Genomic DNA, 21737 nt, shown 5'->3' with positions numbered 1-21737 from the left:
TAGAGACTAACCAATTTATTTGAGCATAAGCTTTCGTGAGCTACAGCTCACTTCATCGGATGCATACTGTGGAAAGTACAGAAGACGTTTTTATACACACAAACCATGAAAAAATGGGTGATTATCACTACAAAAAGGTTTTCTCTCCCCCACCCCACTCTCCTGTTGGTAATAGCTTATCTAAAGTGATCACTCTCCTTACAATGTGTATGATAATCAAGGTGGAACATTTCCAGCACAAATCCAGGTTTTCTCCCCACCCCCCACCACACACACAAACCCACTCTCCTGTTGGTAATAGCTTATCTAAAGTGAATACTCTCCTTACAATGTGTATGATGATCAAGGTGGGCCATTTCCAGCACAAATCCAGGTTTAACAAGAATGTCGGGGGGGGGGGTAGAAAAAACAAGGGGAAATAGGTTACCTTGCATAATGACTCAGCCACTCCCAGTCTCTATTCAAACCTAAGTTAATTGTATCCAATTTGCAAATGAATTTCAATTCAGCAGTCTCTCACTGGAGTCTGGATTTGAAGTTTTTCTGTTGTAATATCACAACTTTCATGTCTGTAATCATATGACCAGAGAGATTGAAGTGTTCTCTGACTGGTTTATGAATGTTATAATTCTTGACATCTGATTTGTGTCCATTTATTCTTTTACGTAGAGACTGTCCAGTTTGACCAATGTACATGGCAGAGGGGCATTGCTGGCACATGATGGCATATATCACATTGGTAGATGCGCAGGTGAATGAGCCTCTGATAGTGTGGCTGATGTTATTAGACCCTGTGATCGTGTCCCCTGAATAGCACGGGCTGAAATAGTGGAAAAGCAGCATCACTTGCCCCACAACCTCAGCCGTGCAGAACACAATGCCATCTACAGCCTCAGAAACAACTCTGACATCATAATCAAAAAGGCTGACAAAGGAGGTGCTGTTGTCATCATGAATAGGTCAGAATATGAACAAGAGGCTGCTCGGCAGCTCTCCAACACCACTTTCTACATTACCCTCAATGCTTATGCTCAGATAAATTGGTTAGTCTCTAAGGTGCCACAAGTACTCCTTTTCTTTTTGCAAATACAAACTAACACGGCTGTTATGCTGAAACCTGTTGGAAGACAGAATACTGGGCTAGATGGACCACTGGTCCGACTCGGTATGGCGGTTCTTATAAGTGACATCATGGGCCAACTTAGGGAGAGTACCACTAATTTTTCCTTTCTATACCTAATCTATTCTATGGTCTTCCAAAGAATGCCCAACAGAAAATCTAATTTAAACATCTTTTAGCTTCCACCTCAGTGTAAACATTGGAAGTCCAACAGTGTAACAACCTTATAGCAAAGAGCATACGTGTGTGGAGACATTCAGCAACTCTACAACAGGATAACTTCTGTAGCATCACAATCAATTAGGGCTCTAATCAAAATGCCATCACTTTGTTTCTTGTGGGGGAAAAAATCTCTCGTGAAGTAAAGAAATTGGAGTGTTCTGTTACAGATTCTTAAATATCAGCTCACTGAAACCTATACTATAAACAAGCTGTAACTGGAAACAAATTGTCAAGGAACATTGCAAGAGAAAAAAAAAATCATCTTTAAAAAAATTCTGAGTTAAGATGACACCCTGTTTATGGCTCAAAATTAACAGATGTACCTGTCCAGTATAATTTTTTTTATTAAAAATTTTTTTTTTAGTTTGTGACCTGCCGAGTAACAAACTCAGTTGTGCTGGTATTTTTTGTCTCAGCTACCCCGACTTTCCTACATACCATAGTCCATGCATGCCCCTCCATCCCTACATGTTCCAACTCTCCTGTGCTGATTCCCACCCCCACCCAAAGCAGTTTTCCACACCTCACTCCTACATTGCTCAGTTGTGCTCACGATTTTGACAAGTTACATTTAGCAGCTCACAGAATACAAAGAATAAAAGAAATCAGTAAAATGGAGTTACATAACAGACAATCAAGCAAGAAGGAAGGGTGGGAAGGAGCATAAGAAGAAAAAATTAAGAAAACTGAAAAGAGACATAAGGTAGAAACAGAATATGAACATGTGATTGCTCTGGTCTGAAATATAAGTTGGTTTTCCAGAACAAAAGAAAAAAATTAGCTCATACATTACTGCTTCTTCTTTGGGAAAAATAAATGATTGGAAAGATAAGCAGTGGTAACCACAGCAAGAGAATGAGAAAGAAGAGCAAGAATAGACGATTATAGCCTGAACATCATTTATGTAGTGGAAGAAGCAGCATACCATTCCACTGGAAAACATCACTGTGGAGAAGGAACAAAACCTGGTTGTTACGGGGTCTCAAAATGATACTGAATTGTGAGTTTTACCTCAGTTTAAGGAGCCGAGGGATTTTTTCAGTAACATACACTCATTTCAGAATTCTGATATTTATTTAACCTTTGAAATCATTTAGAGAAAATTAATAAAGAGCTGGAGCTCTCAACAAACATTATCTGAGCACAGTGACATTTTGCACCAAAGATAGGACAAGAAACAGAATGTTTGTGTTGGCCTTTTACTTCTTCATGCCATATTACATTCAAAGACTATGTTAAAAGAACGTTATGGGTATAAATTCAAACAAACACTCAGACATTGCGAAATGTCATGCAACCTTAATTCAGCTTCCTTGTGTGCTTACATTTTAAGTCAGAACTAAGAAATTCGGCATTATGACCGTTTTTTATTACATGATCACATACTATTTTCATAAGACCTCTGTTTTACTCAGCGGATAGGCAAATGAACACAAATGAAGACCTCTTGGCTCAAACTAGTTTTGATAAGATGAAAATAAATTTGAATCAAGGGCCACATCATTAAAAAACCACACAAGCTCCCTTCATGTGTAAGCTTTTAGCTTGAGAGCATTAGTGATCTCAAATTGTCATAGTACTGCAAGAAGAGAGTGAGCAACAAGGCTGCTAGAGCCCAAACATCTTAGCCTCTGTAAGCTAAAACCAACACTTCAAATGCACCTGGAAAACTATTCAAATCAAGTTCAAATCAATGAGCACAGGTGCAATATGATCCTTGCAAGACACTATTAAAGGAGCTGGTAACTGCACTCTCTGCTGACTGGAATTTCTGGTCTTCAGTTATCGTACAGAGCAGAATTCATTACAATAATCTATTCTGATGTGACAGAGGTGTGAACAACAGTAGTGATCATAATAAATCATATAATACCAGCTCTCATAGCCCTTTTTCATCAGTAGATCTCAAAGCACTTCACAATCTTTTATGTATTTATGCTCACAACACCCCTGTGAGGTAGGCAAGTATTATCCTCACTTTATAGATGGGGAACTAAGGCACAGAGAGGCAAAGACTTTGTCTACACTGGCATTTTTGTTGGCCCAACTTTTGTTGGTCAGAGGTGTGGAAAAAAACCAAACACCCCCAACCAACAAAAGTACTGGTGTGGACAGTACTATGTCACTGGGAGACACTCTTCCAACGATATAGCTACTGCTGCTCATTAGGGGTGGTTTAATTATGCCAACAAGAAAGCTCTCTTCTGCCAGCATAGAGTGGCTACATGGGAGACCTTACAGAGGCACAGCTGCTGCAGTAGAGCTGTGTCGCTATAAGGTCTGCAGTGTAGACATAGCCTGAGTGATTTGCCCAAGGTTACACAGAAATCTGGGGCAGGGCAAGGAATTGAACCCTATCATCCAAGCCCTAGGATAGTGTCCTAACCACGGGACCATTTTTCCTCCCTCTCATCTAGAGAGAAAGTTATAACCTTATCATTGAACACAGATGAGGATTCAGAGGGGAGCTAAACAGATTCATGGAAAATAGCCAGATGGCTATTAGCCAGAATGGGCAGGGATGGTGTCCCTAGCCTCTGTTTGCCAGAAGCTGGGATTGGGTGACAGGGCATGGATCACTTGATGGAATGCATCCGATGAAGTGAGCTGTAGCTCACGAAATCTTATGCTCAAATAAATTGGTTAGTCTGTAAGGTGCCACAAGTACTCCTTTTCTTTTTGATGATAACCTGTCTGTTCATTCCCTTTGGGGCACCTGACAGTAGCCACTGTCAGAGAACAGGATACTGGGCTTGGTGGACCTTTGGTCTGACCCAGTGTGGCCATTCTTATGAGGAATAAAGCTGTTGGGCACTCCTGTTATGTGGACTGCCTGTACATCTCAATATCCAAGACGACCCAACACACAAACCTAAGTACACTTTGTACTCCTGGGGAAATTGTGTGCCAAAAAATTAAAAATTCTACAAAATTCTACATATTTTGTCAATAACACTATATAATCATGCCAATTTCATTTATTTTGGTAATTTATTTCAAAACACCTGTTAACAAGTATGTCTGTAACAATACAGACAACAAAAAAGATTCAGGAAATGCTTTTAGACAAATACATTCCTTACTAGGCATATTAATACAGAACTTTAAGTAATAATACATATAAACTATCTACTACAAGTAGATAAGGAAGTATTGTTTACTACTTCTCATAACACAAGAACTAGGGGTCACCAAATGAAATTAATAGGCAGCAGATTTAAAACAAATAAAAGGAAGTATTTCTTCACACACTGCACAGTCAACCTGTGGAACTCCTTGCCAGAGGGTGTTGTGAAGACCAAGACTGTAACAGGGTTCAAAAAAGAACTAGATAAATTCATGGACGATAAGTCCATCAATGGCTATTAGCCAGGATGGGCAGGAATGATGTCCCTGGCCTCTGTTTGCCAGAAGCTGGGAATGAACAACAGGGGATGGATCACTTGATGATTACCTGTTCTATTCATTCCCTCTGGGGCACCTGGCACTGGCCACTGTCAGAAAACAGGATATGGGGCTAAATGGACCTTTGGTCTGACCCAGTAGGGCCATTTTTATGTAAACTACAATACAGAAACATGTTTCCCACACCCCTCAGAAGCAGGGCAGAAGCTTGAGGGAGTCAGGGGTAACAGAGGAGCTGAGGAAAAGGGAAGTAATTGCTGGGAAGGAGCCTGGTAGTGAACGTGGAGGGTTGTTGGGTGTTTGTGTGAGAAGTATGGAACAGGGCTTTTTTGGGAGGGCGGGGGAGGAGGGGTGGAAGAAGACACATGACTGTTAGGGATTTGGAGAGTCTCCCCCATGCAAACCTAGACTCTCCTATTCAGTCAGGCACATCTACCCCTGTCCCCGTGTCCCTGCACCCCACCTTCCCTCTGTCCCCATGCACCACCCTTCCCCATCCTCATGTGTCCCTGTACCCCCAGTCACCCCCAGCACCCATGCACCTCCACCCCCATTGTCCTTGCACCCACACTCAGCCATCTCCTGTCCCCATATGGCCCTGCAGGCCCATTCAGCCCCCACCCCAGTCAGTCCCCCCCACTAGCCTTTCTGAATCCCAGTCTATGTGACTCCCCAGTAACCCAGTGCAGCCAGCTCTATCTGTCCCTATGGTATCCAGTGCCTCCTCACCTGGCCAGACACATGGGAAGGGCACTGTGAGGAATGCAGCCTCTCTTCCTCCCTATCAGCTGCTGACTGCTATGACCCATGAACCAGCTGCCCTCTGTTCTGGCATCTTAGCAGCCCCTGGTGGGCAAAAGGCATAACTGCAGTGCCTTGCTGACAGAATGTATTTTCTGCAGAGAAAAAAATCTGCAGGGGATGTGAATTCTGCACATGCACAGGTGACAGAATTCCCCCAAGAGTAACTTTGCTAGTATCTCCTTCAGTTCGGGAAACAGATATAAATTTGACTACTTCTACTGGTGCTTCCCCTGCACTTCCAATCCAACTGATAACCTGTTTTATCTGGACTGAGCTTCAGTCCAAACTGCTGTCTCTGTTCAGGAAAATTGATTAAATACACTGTCTAGGCCAGTGGTGGGCAACCTGCAGCCCATCAGGATAATCTGCTGGCAGGCTGCAGGACAGTTTGTTTACAATGACCATCCACAGGCACAGCTGCCCGCAGCTCCCAGTGGCCACGGTTCACCGTTCCCAGCCAATGGGAGCTGCGGACGGCTGTGCCTGCAGACGATCAATGTAAACAAACTGTCTCACGGCCTGCCAGCGTATTGGCCTGGCGGGCCGCAGGTTGCCCACCACTGGTCTAAGCCCAGTGAAAAATGATACTGTCATTCATCACACTGAAAGTAGTGTAGCTTAAGCCACAGGGTCCTACTATCTCTCCAATGGCTCTGTAACACAAGTTGAACAGGAGTGCCAGTACAGAACTTTGCAGTATTCTACAGGACAGCACTCTTGGTATAAATGAAAAATTGATCAAAACTACCCTCTAGATCTGTCCTGACAAACAAGACCCAAACCACCTAAGGAAAACTGTCTGTCATTACAAGGGCTCATAGATGTCAACAATACCCCAGAGTTCACAGTTTCAAAAACTAGGAATGCAGAACAGCCTGCATGGATACTAGATTTTTGTCCACACTAGAAAGAGCTAAACTAGTGTGATCACTGCACTATTCATATCATAATCAGACATGGAACTCTAGTGACGTTGCTCCAGGAAATCTAAGGTGTCTTGATATTGTGAAAGTTGCTCTGCTGCAAACCTCTCATCCGACCCAAAAATGGAGTTAAGACAAGGTAATAGTTGACAAGATTCCTGCACCGGGGCTAATTTTAAAAGATGTTAACATCATGCCCTCCCAAATGTTGATAACCTCATCCATCAGCACAGTGCAGTGACCTAAAAAACAAAGGAAACAATAGTTTGCGCATGACAAGCTTGAAATCTCTACCCTCATGCCTTCAAGCCTAACAATACGATCTAGAATTTATCTAGCTGCATGCCTAAAGCCAGAAACAACTCGAAACAGTACCACTGTCATCATGAAAATCACGGTCCTTGCCCAGACTGCAAACACTGTAAAGTATACACTAAGTAAAAAACTTTGTAATTTAACAATTACAAAATGAGTAAAGTTATTCTGCATATTAAATATAGGGGAAATCTTTGAGAAGTAATTTGTTTATATCTAGCTATCTTCTTATTGTGTTCTATTCTGAAGAAAGGATAAATTGTTCCCAAAACTTCTTGGGAAGGAGATTGCATACACATGAGCTTCTTCTACAGGAACAGTCACCACCCAACTTCTCATCTGTAAGAGTCTACCCTAACCAATCTGGTTTCCTTCCTCTTAGTGTTGGAGCAGCTTCTTTGCGTTCTTCTCCCTCCTTGATCTTAAGTGGGGTATGAATTTTTTACTCTTTGCAATTAGGTTTCAGCTTTTGGCAGTGGAGTTCCCCCAGCTTGGTCTGCAAGAAGGGGAATTCTATGGGTGGAGAGGAAGTTTCCTCCCTCCCCCCACAAATCATTTTTGGTGGGAAAAGGAGTAGAAATATAATTCTGTGGTCTACGTGACCATCTTTCTGACTGTAACAGGTAGTTATCTGGAGCTTAGCCAGGGAGAACCTATTTCAGGCTGTGGCCCCTGTAAACTTCCTTTTTGGATAACTAAAAAGAGTCAGGTAAGACTCTTCTTTTTCATTAATACAAAGAGGGGACCTGAGTCTGATTAGTTATATCATCCTCTTCCTGATCTCATTTCCATAAGCTAGATTGCCATATGTGCAATGGCAGTTGCATGTGTGTGTGTGTGTCTCACGCTCAAAAGAGGGGGAGGGTCAGTTTTGGAGTCATTCTAAGATTGCAGGAGAGACATCAATATACTCTTGAAAAAGGAAGCAGCAACCACAGAAGCAATTTTTGGACCGGATATGAACCAAAATGTTGGTCTGCAAGTTTCCTGCAGTTAAGATCTACTACATTTTATAATGCAATTAAGTATCAGATAGGAATCATGTATCTGAAATGATAACTCCAATACTTTTGTAATTAACTTTTTGATATCAAACATTGTCTTTGGCATGGAGGTTTGTTGAGTTACCTTCGGTGCTTACTTATATTGCTGTTATTACTGTCATAAGCAGAACAACACTGAAAACTTCACGTTCTCAGTCTAATGCAGGGATCTCAAACTCAAACCACCACGAGGGCCACATGAGGACTAGTACATTGGCCCGAGGGCCGCATCACTGATACCTTTACATATAAAGATACAAAAGCCCCCACCTCTGCCCCCAGCCCCACCTCCACTCCACCCCTTCCATAAGGCCCCGCCCCTTCCCTGCCCCCATTCCAATCCCTTCCCCAAAGTCCCCACCCCAATTCCACCCCCTCCCTGTCCCTATTCCAACCCCTTCCCCAAATCCCTGCCCCACCTATTCTCCACCTCCTCCCCTGAGAATGCAGCTCCCCGCTCCTCCCCCTTCCCTCCTGGAAAGCGCTAAGCACCGCCAAACAGCTGTTTGTCGGCGGGAAGCACCTGGAGGTAGGCAGAGGAGCAGGGAGGTGGCGCACTGGGAGGAGGAAGGGCGGCGGCAGCGGCAGGTGAAGGGAGCTTGACGGCTACAGGAAATAACTCCAGGGGGAGGGGGAAGTTTGGCAGGCTGCAGCAAATAACTCCGCGGGCCTCGTGTTTGAGACCCCTGGTCTAATAAACTACACTTCTAAATTCTGCTATAAGGATTTTTGTGCATAATTCTGGACTGGAATTTGAGAAGTTTGGGTTCAATTTCCTGGCTCTGACGTAGGCTTCCTGTATGATTTTGCAAAATTCACTCAAGCCTTGCATAGACTACAAGTTTCCCAATCTCAACGAGTGCAGATGTAATGCTATTGAATATGGGTTAACTGTAAGTGCAGATCAAGGACAAACAGTATTCAGCATTTCAAAAAACAAAGGCTAAACCCTTAAAGCCCTTAATCTCTTTGTGACCCAAGCCTCATCTGTAAAATATGGATTGTGACGTTGCACTCCATATGTTTTATGGAAATATGTTTATAAGTGTGAATAAGATGTAACTGGAATACGCTTCGTGCAAAAGATCTCTTGTAAGGTATCATTACAAAGCTTATAATCTACCGAGTGTGTTCATCCTATTTGTATGAATGTATCATTCGTGTATCTGAAGCTATAGCTGAAGCTGAAGAAATATGAAGTATTACTCTGAAGTCCTATTGTAATTATGCAAAGTGTGGGCCATTAATGGTGGTTTAGAATCTTGATGGCTCCCACTGACCAGGACAGTTGGTTGTAAATGGCTCTGTTTACTTGTAAGCCTTTCTGTCCTCATATAAAAAGAAAAGGAGTACTTGTGGCACCTTAGAGACTAACAAATTTATTTGCGCATAAGCTTTCGTGAGCTACAGCTCACTTCATTGGATGCATGCAGTGGAAAATACATTGGGGAGATTTTATATACACAGAGAACACGAAACAATGGGTGTTACCATACACACCGTAACAAGAATGATCAGGTAAGGTGAGCTATTACCAGAAGGAGAGCTGGGGGGAGGGGTGTCAAGTATGTGGCGGGGGGACCTTTAGTAGTGATAATCAAGGTGGGCCATTTCCAGAAGTTGACAAGAACGTGTGAGGAACAGTGGGGGTGGGGGGGGAATAAGCATGGGGATATAGGAATAAAGACTGGGGGTGGATGTGTCATTACACAAAGTAAAACTAAGTTAACTGTATCCAGTTTGCAAATTAATTCCAATTCAGCAGTCTCTTGTTGGAGTCTGTTTTTGAAGTTTTTTTGTTGAAGAAATCATAGATCATAGAATATCAGAGTTGGAAGGGACCTCAGGAGATCATCTAGTCTAACCCCCTGTTCAAAGCAGGCACAATTCCCAGTTTTGTTTTGGGTTTTTTTTGCCCCAGATCCCTAAATGGCCCCCTCAAGGACTGAACTCACAACCCTGGGTTTAGCAGGCCAATGCTCAAACCACTGAGCTATTGCAACTTTCAGGTCTGTAACTGAGTGACCAAAGAGATTGAAGTGTTCTCTGACTGGTTTTTGAATGTTATAATTCTTGACATCTGATTTGTGTCCATTCATTTTTTTATGTAGAGACTGTCCAGTATCCCCGATAATGTCACAGCAAACCTGGTGGCTGAACTTTGTGACTTTGTCCTCACCCATAACTATTTCACATTTGGGGACAATGTATACCTTCAAATCAGCAGCACTGCTATGGGTACTTGCATGGCCCCACAGTATGTCAGCATTTTTATGGCTGACTTAGAACAACGCTTCCTCAGCTCTCGTCCCCTAATGCCCCTACTCTACTTGCGCTACACTGACAACGACTTCATCATCTGGACCCATGGAAAAGAAGCCCTTGAGGAATTCCACCATGATTTCAACAATTTCCATCCCAACATCAACCTCAGCGTAGAGCAGTCCACACAAGAGATCCACTTCCTGGACACTGTGCTGCTAATAAGCAATGGTCACATAAACACCACCCTATACCGGAAACCTACTGACTGCTATTCCTACCTACATGCCTCCAGCTTTCATCCAGACCACACCACACGATCCATAGTCTACAGCCAAGCTCTACGATACAACCGCATTTGCTCCAACCCCTCAGACAGAGACAAACACCTACAAGATCTCTATCAAATGTTCTTACAACTACAATACCCACCTGCTGAAGTGAAGAAACAGATTGACAGAGCCAGAAGAGTATCCAGAAGTTACCTACTACAGGACAGGCCCAACAAAGAAAATAACAGAACACCACTAGCCATCACCTTCAGCCCCCAACTAAAACCTCTCCAATGCATCATCAAGGATCTACGACCTATCCTGAAGGACGACTCATAACTCTCACAGATCTTGGGAGACAGGCCAGTCCTTGCTTACAAACAGCCCCCCAACCTGAAGCAAATACTCACCAGCAACCACACAACAAAAACACTAACCCAGGAACCTATCCTTGCAACAAAGCCCATTGCCAACTCTGTCCACATATCTATTCAGGGGACACCATCATAGGACCTAATCACATCAGCCACACTATCAGAGGCTTGTTCACCTGCACATCTACCAATGTGATATATGCCATCATGTGCCAGCAATGGCCCTCTGCCATGTACATTGACCAAACTGGACAGTCTCTAAGTAAAAAAATAAATGGACACAAATCAGACATCAAGAATTATAACTTTCAAAAACCAGTCGGAGAACACTTCAATCTCTTTGGTCACTCCATTACAGACCTAAAAGTTGCAATTCTTCAACAAAAAAACTTCAAGAACAAGAGACTGCTGAATTGGAATTAATTTGCAAACTGGATACAATTAACTTAGACTTGAATAAAGACTGGGAGTGCATGTGTCATTACACAAAGTAAAACTATTTCCCCATATTTATTCCCCCCTCCCACCCCCACTGTTCCTCACACATTCTTGTCAACTGCTGGAAATGGCCCACCATGATTATCACTACAAAAGATTTTTTTTCCTCTCTTGCTGGTAATAGCTCACCATACCTGTTCACTCTTGTTACAGTGTGTATAGTAACACCCATTGTTTCATGTTCTCTGTGTATATAAATCTCCCCACTGTATTTTCCACTGCTTGCATCCGATGAAGTGAGCTGCAGCTAACGAAAGCTTATGCTCAAATAAATTTGTTAGTCTCTAAGGTGCCACAAGTACTCCTTTTCTTTTTGCAGATACAGACTAACACGGCTGCTACTCTGAAACCTGTGTTTATGTAGGTGAGGCCGGAAAAAATGGAGGCTTGGGGCCTCACAGGACATGTGACCATGTCACCTGGTACTGGAATCCATCTTAAACCTGGTGCTTTTCCATTTAGGAGGAAGGGTGGGGACCCAGAGAGACAAAAGATTCCCGCCTTGTGCCAAAGCTATAAAAGGGGGTGGAAGAGAACAAAGGGGCTGCAGTCATGAGAAAACCCTTAGTTACCACCTGAGTTGGAACTAACAAGAATATACCAGGGGAAAAGATTGGGCCCAGACTAAGAAGGAGTCTAGTCTGTGAAAGAAGCTCACTGGAACATCTCTGAGGGTGAGATTTACCTGTATTCAGTTTCTTAAATGTATTAGGCTTAGACTTGCGAGTTTTATTTTGCTTGGTAACTTACTTTGTTCCGTCTACTATTACTTGACACCACTTCAATCCTACTATTTAATCTTAATAAAATCACTTTTGTTTATTATAAACACAGAGTAAGTGATTAAAACTTGGCGGAGCAAATAGCTGTGCATATCTCTGTAGCAGTGTTATAGAGAACAGACAATTTATGAGTTTATTCTGTATAAGCTTTATACAGAGTAAAATGGATTTATTTGGGGTTTGGATCCCATTGGGAGCTGGGTGTCTGGGTGCTGGAGATAAGTGACTTGCTGAGCAGTTTTTGGTTAAAGTCTGAAGCTTTGTGGGCGTGGACCAGACCTGGGTCTGTGTTGCAGCAGACTAGCATGTCTGGCTCAACAAGGCAGGGTTCTGGAATCCCAAGCTGGCAGTGGAAAATGGGCTCAGAGGTAATTCCAGCACATCAGGCGACAGCCTCAAGGGGGTCTCTGTGACTGAACCCATCCCAGGGATTATGCTCTCCTACCTCACAGGGTGTTGAGAAGATACATTCATTAACGTCTGAGGTGCTCAGATATTATGATGGCCTCTACTAGTATTTAAGATAATGAATTCTGATGCTATGAAGTTACAAAGAGCTTGTGTAATACAGAACTGAGTTAAATAAGTGTCACTCATTTATGAGCTGGAGACATTTCAAATTTTAGCTGCCACATTTGCATATGTAATGACTTGGGGGAAAGTACGAGAGAAGACTATAAAGATACGATGGATTTCATCTAGTCCAGAAGATGTTAGGAGCATTTGCCATAAAAGACATTATATATATTGCAGTACTACCCAGGAAGCCCAGTCATGGGCCAGCATCCCACTGAGCTAGGCACTGCACACACAAGAAGAGTCCCAGTCCAACAAAGCTTACACTTTAAATATAGGACAAGAGAGTATTCAGATAGAGACAGATGGGGGAGCACAAGGAAACACTGAAAGAATGCTGGTCAGCACGATGGACGGCAGTGTCAGCACACCAACTTCCTAATCATTTGTCAAGGCCCTGATAAGCTCCCTCTGCTGGGCACTTTCCAGACCACTATGAGGGGATCCATATGCTGGATCCCAGAGTCTGAACAGAAACACTTGCCCCTGGTTTGGGGTCCCTACACACACATTCAGGGTGCAGATCCTCTATCTACACTCCATCCTAAGAGTTTAGGACACATGGCCCACTGCCCAGTACTCTGGAACCACTGCTGAAATTGGGTTACAGTTTAACTAGCTCAGTGGGGTATGTGACACGGTGTAGCATAACACATACAGACTTTGTACAGGACTCATACACAGCACTGTTCTTTAATAGCGTGAGAAACACACAGATCTATACAAAAATAAAAAACCCTATACACATTTCACTGCTTCAGTTTCCTCGCTGCTCTTTGGGCATTATTTGGGCTGTGGTCAGTGTCATCTGGGGTCATGCAAAGTCCTTCTGCTGTAGTGCATGGCTTGGGCTCTGAAACAGAGCCTTCTCTCCAGTTGGCCTCCTCTAACCTTGGCCAATACATTCCCTTCCCTGTCCTACCCAACCTTCCTGTATCTCGCCCCCAGGTTTATATGCCCCTCTTCTACACCAGGCTTCTTTGTTCTGTCTTTGATAACTTTTCACTGTTCCAAACCTCCTTCCTGCAGACCAATTTAGCCAAATTGATTTCCCAGCTCAGGCACACTCCTTAATGCAACTATTGTGTTGTCAGAGTGTAGCCATTGAAGTTGACAACTCTCCACTGGCCCGGGGCTGGGGAAAACATTCCACATTTACACAAGGGCATTCAATGATACAGAAATTTTCATAGCATCAACCATAATTCATAAATTGTATGTAGGTTCCCCAAATCACTATACCACTGTCAAACTGGGGTGGTTTTTGTCTGTTTATGTTTGGAAGGCATCACAGCAAAGGAGAGTTTTAAGAAGAAATCTGAAGGAAAAAATGAAGTGACTTTGCAGATGTCTGTTGGGAGCTCCTCCCGTGCCTGATGGGAGGCATGGGAGAACAAACTAAGGTGCCTGTTTGAGACACTGTAAAGAGTCACCTAATTTCTTTAGCAGACTAAGCATTTTACTGTACTGACTTTTTGAACATTTGTTACCCAACTTGCCGACTTGTCTTCATTTCCTTTCTCTCAAATGTCATTTGAAAAGGACTACTCTGTTACTTAATAGAGAAGGTAGTTTTGTTTTAAGAAAAACTAAACGAGTTTTTGAAACAGTCATAAATGCCCAGTAACAATTTTTTTCTGAATTCTACCTGGCATAAGGAAGAAGACTGTTCAATTTATCATCTTTTACTCACCCCAATTATAAAATATCACTAATTCCAGTTAATTTGAGCAATTTTGACTATTCAAGACGAATACATCAAATTGAAATGACTTAAAATTTTGTTTCACTACAGATTTGTTTTACGGTTGAAACAGATTACTTTACAAACTAAGTGTTTGGTTTTGTTTTTTTAAATGAGTTTCCTTTGAAACATGGCACCAAACCTGGTATTACTGTTTACACCCATGACAAAAAGGTAATGAAGACATACAGCGGAATTGATTTTTGGTGACTGTAGCCAAATTGCACTGAAATTAATGAAGATTTTAACCTACTAGTCTAGCCACTCAGATTTTATGCAGGCAATGAGAACAATTAGGTCCATGAAACAAGTAATCATGAGCCTTACAAAGAATAGCAAATACCAAAATCTCAAGTGTTGCCTAATATCAGAATTTTAAGACATATGCACAAATAATTTAGACTTAAAATTAGGAAATTTGAAGAATGTCATATAGCCACTTTATTATCATAACACACAAAGGCCTCAATCAGGATTAGTCCCCATTTTGCTTGGCACTGTATAAAATCTTATGAAGACAGTCTCTGCCTCAAAGTACTTAGCTGGAGGATTCTCTGCACCTTGAAGTCTTTAAACCACGAGTTGAGGACTTCAGTAGCTCAGACATAGGTCAGGGGTTTGTTACAGGAGTGGGTCGGTGAGATTCTGTGGCCTGCATTGTGCAGGAGGTCAGACTAGATGATCATAATGGTCCCTTCTGACCTTAAAGTCTACGAGTCTATAACTAATTTGACACTTATGAAGTGGGTGCAACAAAGAGGAAGAAGAGGATATGGGGAAAGACCTGGGTAGCAATAATAAGATGTTACCCCACAGATAAGAAACTTGGACAACTTGATTCCAAATCCTTCATTATTTCAATTTTTAAAAAAATATGGGGACAGATAAGGGGTGAGAAAAATGGCATTAATAAAAGAGGAGATAATAAACATAAGGGAGGAAGAGGGAAGGATGGAGAGCAAAAAATGACAGTGGAGGTTGAAGGAGAGAAGTCAGGAGCATGCAGCTAGTCAACAGATAATTACGCCTGTCATAAATATAAAGGGAAGGGTAAACCCCTTTGAAATCCCTCCTGGCCAGGGGAAAGCTCCTCTCACCTGTAAAGGGTTAAGAAGCTAAAGGTAACCTCGCTGGCACCTGACCAAAATGACCAATGAGGAGACAAGATACTTTCAAAAGCTGGGAGGAGGGAGAGAAACAAAGGGTCTGTGTCTGTCTATATGCTGGTCTTTACCGGGGATAGACCAAGAATGGAGTCTTAGAACTTTTAGTAAGTAATCTAGCTAGGTATGTGTTAGATTATGATTTCTTTAAATGGCTGAGAAAAGAATTGTGCTGAATAGAATAACTATTTCTGTCTGTGTATCTTTTTTGTAACTTAAGGTTTTGCCTAGAGGGGTTCTCTATGTTTTTGAATCTAATTACAGGGGGGATTTCTTTATTTCTATTTACTTCTATTTTTTATTAAAAGTCTTCTTGTAAAAAACTGAATGCTTTTTCATTGTTCTCAGATCCAAGGGTCTGGGTCTGTAATCACCTAGGCAAATTGGTGAGGCTTTTTACCAAACCTTGTCCAGGAAGGGGGGTGCAAGGTTTTGGGAAGTATTTTGGGGGGAAGGAAGCATCCAAACAGCTCTTCCCCAGTAACCAGTATTAGTTTGGTGGTGGTAGCGGCCAGTCCAAGGACAACGGGTGTAATATTTTGTACCTTGGGGAAGTTTTTGACCTAAGCTGGTAAAGATAAGCTTAGGAGGTTTTTCATGCAGGTCCCCACATCTGTACCCTAGAGTTCAGAGTGGGGGAGGATCCTTGACAACGCCCAAAATTCAAACCGTAAAAGGTAGTCTGCAAACTGGGATGTGGATGTGCCTCACCCTTTTTCCTACTTCTGCAAATGGTGCTTACTGGGCAAGCTGTGGTGCTTCTGTAGACTGACAACACTTCTGGGGGTTATCTTTCCCAGCCCACATGGAGTTTACCAGTGTTTAGTACCTTAAGTGGGGAGTTGTATTCCTGGAAGGCTGGGGGGAAAAGGGCCAACAGCACCAGGGCCCCATGCTCAGGGAGGTAGGCAACATTTCTGATGTCTGAATAAATAAAGTGAAATAGGAGGGGGTGGGGTCCCAACGAATCTGATGTATGAGGGTCCCAAATTGCTCTAGAGCACTGCTTGGCAACCTGCGGCCTATCAGGGTAATCCGCTGGCAGGCCGCAAGACACTTGGTTTACATTCCTGCAGCTCCCACTGGCTGGGAACGACGAACCACGACCAGTGGGAGCTGCGGGTGGCTGTGCCTGTAGATAGTCAATATAAACCAACTGTCTCGCAGCCTGCCAGCGGATTACCCTGACCACAGGTTGTCCACCACTGCTCTAGAGGGGACTGACTGGAAAGGATTCCCCCTCATCAAGTCATAGCAGAGGGGTGGCTTCACCAAACTGAAAAGGGGATCCTGTGCAAATGTGCATTGACTGATCCAGGCTTGATTTCTGTAGGTATGACTGTACTCACTGACCCCAGCTAAAACCACTCCTGCTGTTCAGGCAAGAGACTCATTCTATATTTGCACAGGGCATACATAGCATTACAGGGCACTGAAGCTGGAGACTTTGGCAGTTACTGCAATACAAATAAATCTAACAATTTTCTCAGTCTCTACTCCTTGAATGTGCCAACTCCATTAGTGACAAAACAGTTATTACTGAGATTATGGGAAAAGCAGTTGATGGAAGAATTACAATGAAAAAAGTAATTTTTCAGACAAACAAGAAATTTGCATTTCTTTAAGCTGCATGCATAATGGCTGCAATCAACATTATACCAAACAATGACCTACTTTGTTTCCTTACAGCTATTCTATTTAGGTTTAATTCCCCATAATTCTTAAATTGTGTATTCCTTTCATCTCACCACCACCACTATTCTGACACACAAAAAAATAATGCATTGCTATTAGGGCTGTCGATCAATCGCAGTTAACTCACGCGATCAACTCAAAAAAAAAAATAATCGCGATTAATCACACTGTTAAACAACAGAATACAAATTGAAATTTATTACATATTTTGGATGTTTTCTACATTTTCAAATATATTTATTTCAATTAAACACAAAATAAAAAGTGTACAGTGCTCACTTTATATTTTTTATTACAAATATTTGCACGCTAAAAAAAAACAGTATTTTTCAATTCACCTCATGCAAATACTGCAATTGCAATCTCTTTATTATGAAAGTGCAACATACAAATGTATTTTTGTTACACAACTGTACTCAAACAAAACAATGTAAAACTTTAGAGCCTACAAGTCCACTCAGTCCTACTTCTTGTTCAGCCAATCGCTCAGACAACCCACTTCTTAATTACAATGTCACCTGAAAGTGAGAACAGACATTTGCATGGCACTGTTGTAGCTAGCGTTGCAAGATATTTACGTGCCAGATGCGCTAAAGATTCACTATGCCTCTTCATCCTTCAGCCACCATTCCAGAGGACATGCTTCCATGCTGATGACACTTGTAAAAAAAATAAAAAATGCATTAATTAAATTTGTGACTGAACTCCTTGGGGAAGAACTTTATGTCTCCTGTTCTGTTTTACATGCATTCTGCCATATATTTTATGTTATAGCTGTCTCGGATGATGATCCAGCACATGTTGTTCATTTTAAGAACACTTTCCCTGCCAATATGACAAAATGCAAAGAAGATATCAATGTGATATTTCTAAAGATAGCTACTGCACTCGACCCAAGGTTTAAGAATCTGAAGTGCCTTCCAAAATCTGAGAGGAATGAGGTGTGGAACATGCTTTCAGAAGTCTTAAAAGAGCAACACTTCAATCCGGAAACCACAGAACCCAAACCACCAAAAAGAAAAACAACCTTTTTCTGGTGGCATCTAACTCAGATGATGAAAATGAACATGCGTCGGTCCACACTGCTTTGGATCATTATTAAGCAGAACCCCATCATCAGCATGGACACATGTCCTCTGGAATTGTGGTTGAAGCATTAAGGGACATATGAATCTTTAGCGCATCTGGCATGTAAATATCTTGCAATGCCGGCTACAACAGTGCCATGCAAACGCCTGTTCTCACTTTCTGGTGACATTGTAAACAAGAAGTAGGAAGCATTATCTTCTGCAAATGTAAACAACTTGATTGTTTAAGCAATTGGCTGAACAAGAAGTAGGACTGAGTGGACTTGTAGGCTCTAAAGTTTTACTGTTTTATTTTTGAATGCAGGAGGGTTTTTGTACATAAATCTACATTTGTAAGTTGCACTTTCATGATAAAGAGATTGCACTACAGTACTTGTACTAGGTGAATTGAAAAATACTATTTCTTTTGTTTTTTACAGTGTAAATATTTGTAATAAAAAATATAAAGTGAGCACTGTACACTTATTTTGCATTGTAATTGAAATAAATATATTTGAAAATGTATTTGAAACATATTTGAAAATCCAAAAATATTTAAATAAATGGTATTCTATTATTGTTTCATCACAATTTCATTTTTTTTAATGGCTTGACAGCCCTAATTGCTATTACACAAAATGAGACCAGCAACTCTACTCCCCATAAGCACTTGCACAAACTAGTGCTGTCTTGGTATGGGACGAGAAAGCAACTTTCAGTTTTCTTTTAACACATGAAGATGCAAACAAGTGACAGTGTTTTCAGTGGGGGAGGGGGAGGAGAGGGAGAGAAACAATCAGTAAGTTACCTAAACACAACTCAAACATCCTGATCAAAATGTTAAACAGAACTCTAAGATGTCAGCAACTAAAACATATTTACCTTTTCTATTATAATTCCACTCTGAAGTCTGAATAAAGTCCTTTTGAAAATGCAAAGGTCTGTTTATCACAATTTGCAGGAAAACTTCACCAGCACATTGACAGAAACAAAAAGAGCAGTAGAAAGGAAAACCTGTTTTCTCATATAACCTGTATTGAATGTTTTTTTATAAACAAATCCTCTTCAACATTGTTTTTTACCTCTGATTGTTATTCATCTTGTGAACCCTTTAATATGCACAGGGAAGATGCTGAGAATTAAAAAGCCAAAGATCATCTTACTGCAACTAGACCTCTAAGGCTGGAATCTTACAGAGGGGAAAAAAGAAAAAAAAAAAAAAAAAAGGAGAAATGCTCACTATTACAGCAATGTTTTACTCTGAACATACACTGCTCAATATAATATGGGAAAAACAATGTAAACCTAACCAAAAGCGTTTGGCTTTTTGAGGGAAGAAAAAGTTATCTGTTCATACCTAGTTTGAAAATAACTAAAGAAAGCAAAAGGCTTACTGACTCTGGAAGCCCCTTATAGAAGAATTTACTGCAAACTCTGAAATTAGGAAAAGATAATATCAGTGGTAACTAGCAACAGAAAAGACAAAATATAGGTACAGTAGTATTTTCTTTTCACCACCAGAGGGATTTGAAGTGATAAATTTAATATGCTACTGATAGGGTAAGGTAGTTTGTTGCCATCAAACCTTAAAAAGCGCAAGGAGACTTCCAAACTTGGCTGCACATTTATAATGTCAACCAAAACTGGGCACAAACGTGAATTTTATCAACTTGCAGGCATCACTTTTTCCAAATGGTAGCAGATATCGTTGCAAGAAGCAACATATTCAACTACAAATATACAAGTCTCCATTGCAAAGGAAGGGATGGAGAGAAGGATCCTAGGTGACTGAGATATCTTGGTGGTGGAGCACGGAGTGTAGCCCCACGACTGAGTAAACCGGTTGTGGGAGGTCTTGCGAGAGAAAAGGGGTGTGTGACACTGTGTGCAGCACAGTGACCTCCCGAGCCAGCCCGGGGGCGAGGGAAGCGCGCAGCCCAGTGACTGCCGGAGCCTCAGGGGGGGCAAGGGAAGGAAATGGCGTTAAGGGTGTAAACCGTGACTGACTGACGCGGGTGGGCACCGAGCCGGCTCTGGGAGGGCGGGGGGGGGGCCTTACCTGAGAGAGTTGCCTGGGGTTGGGGCAACCGAAGAGCGCGGAGCTGGAGCTGAAACTGATGGCCCCTCTGCGGCTGAGGACATGCTGCGGGACCGGCCTGTCCAGGGGCAGCACCGGCAGCTGGTAACATACTTCCATTGAAGAGCCTCTGCGCTCCGAGCAGCGCCAGGGCACCGGCCGCCGCACCTGCCTGCACCGGGAATCGCCGCAGCGCGACGGGGGCGGGGCGGCAAATGTGCCAGAAGGGATAAAACCAGCAATTAAAACACAGAGGGGCCCGGCTCCGCCTCACCCCCCGCCCCCGGGTCTGGACGGGTACCGGGCTCCTCCCTCCGCCGCCGCAGCCCCAAGAGTCGCGTCTGGGCGGGCTGGTTCCTCCCCGGAGCCCGCAGGGGTCCTTGAGCCGCAGCCGCCGCAGGGGGGCGGGGAAGCGGGGCCGGCAGCTGACTGCTGTCAAGGAAGGAGGCGGCGAGTCCCGGGCCGAGCCCCGCAGCGCGGCCGCTGCCTCCCGCTGTCTCTGCTGCTGGAGGGAGCCGCTGTTAGCCCCGCAGCCGGGCCGTCCGGGCGCCGCTCATGGAGGCGGGCGCTGGTGCCCGGGGGTCCGCTTTGGGTGAGACACACTCGGCACTGCTATTGTCCGGCACGAGGAGGCGGCGCGCGCTCCGGGCGGGAGGGGCCGGGGCGCTGCGGTCCCGAGCGAGCCAGTGGGCGGGGGGAGCCCGCGGGAAGGAGGGATGCTGCGCCCGGGCCGCCCGCACTGAGAACAGCCCCGAGCGCAATCGCCCAGGAAGAGGCACGAGCCGGACGGACTCTGTGCGTGTGTGTGTGTGTGTACGCGACGCGCGAGCCCGGCCGGCTCCACGCACATCGTCATCACGTAACGGCGACGGGGGGATGTTTTGGAGACAAGCGGTGCGGTGCGGTCCGGGCCAGTTCGACTCTTTTGCGCATGCGTGATATTTTCGCGGCTTGGGATCTTTCTGCCGTGCTAGAGCTGGTTGCAAGTGGAGCGCGCGCCTAGCGCCGCCCGAGCTCAGCGTCTGGGCCGCTGCCCCACTGGTGAACGGGGGGTGAGGGAGGGGAAGGAGAAAAGCAGACTAAGAACGTTTCCCGCGTAATCTCAGCCCAGCCACGCCCCTGCTCGCTGTGTGTGGCCCAGGCCCGAGTCCGGGGGTGTGACGGTAACATGGGCGGCGGCGGCGCCGCACGTTAGACCCTCTTCCAGGGGGGCCTCAGGGCTGCCGGCCAGATACTGGGCAGCGGCTCTGGGGACAGCTGTGTTCAGCAGCGTCTCAAGCCTGCCTGATTCCAGCGGGAAACAGCAACCTGCTGAGCTGGGAGCAGGAGCTGCGGGTCCTGCTCTGGCAGGTGACCATAGGTCCATGTTTTCTGGGGACAGTCCCTGTCTGAGGC

The 21737-nt window shown here is 43.7% G+C and overlaps 1 protein-coding gene across 2 annotated transcripts in view; it reads right to left on the bottom strand.

The window, feature by feature from the left end:
• The window catches only part of PDE7A (phosphodiesterase 7A), a 140358-nt gene extending 118986 nt beyond the window's left edge, over positions 1-21372 (bottom strand). The window contains exon 1 of one of the 2 annotated variants that reach the window (XM_084619612.1): positions 20325-21372. In XM_084619612.1, the coding sequence (XP_084475738.1) occupies positions 20325-20462 (138 nt within the window). In that variant the 5' untranslated portion in view covers positions 20463-21372. The remainder of the gene's footprint in view (positions 1-20324) is intronic. The other variant, XM_084619613.1, reaches the window with a different exon arrangement.
• Between the last annotated feature and the right edge of the window lie 365 nt (positions 21373-21737).

Source organism: Lepidochelys olivacea (assembly GCF_965140295.1).
Source record: "Lepidochelys olivacea isolate rLepOli2 genome assembly, chromosome: 2".
NCBI lineage: Eukaryota > Metazoa > Chordata > Testudines > Cheloniidae > Lepidochelys > Lepidochelys olivacea.
Note: the sequence above shows the minus strand (reverse complement) of the source record. Positions and strands in the feature narration are given on the sequence as shown.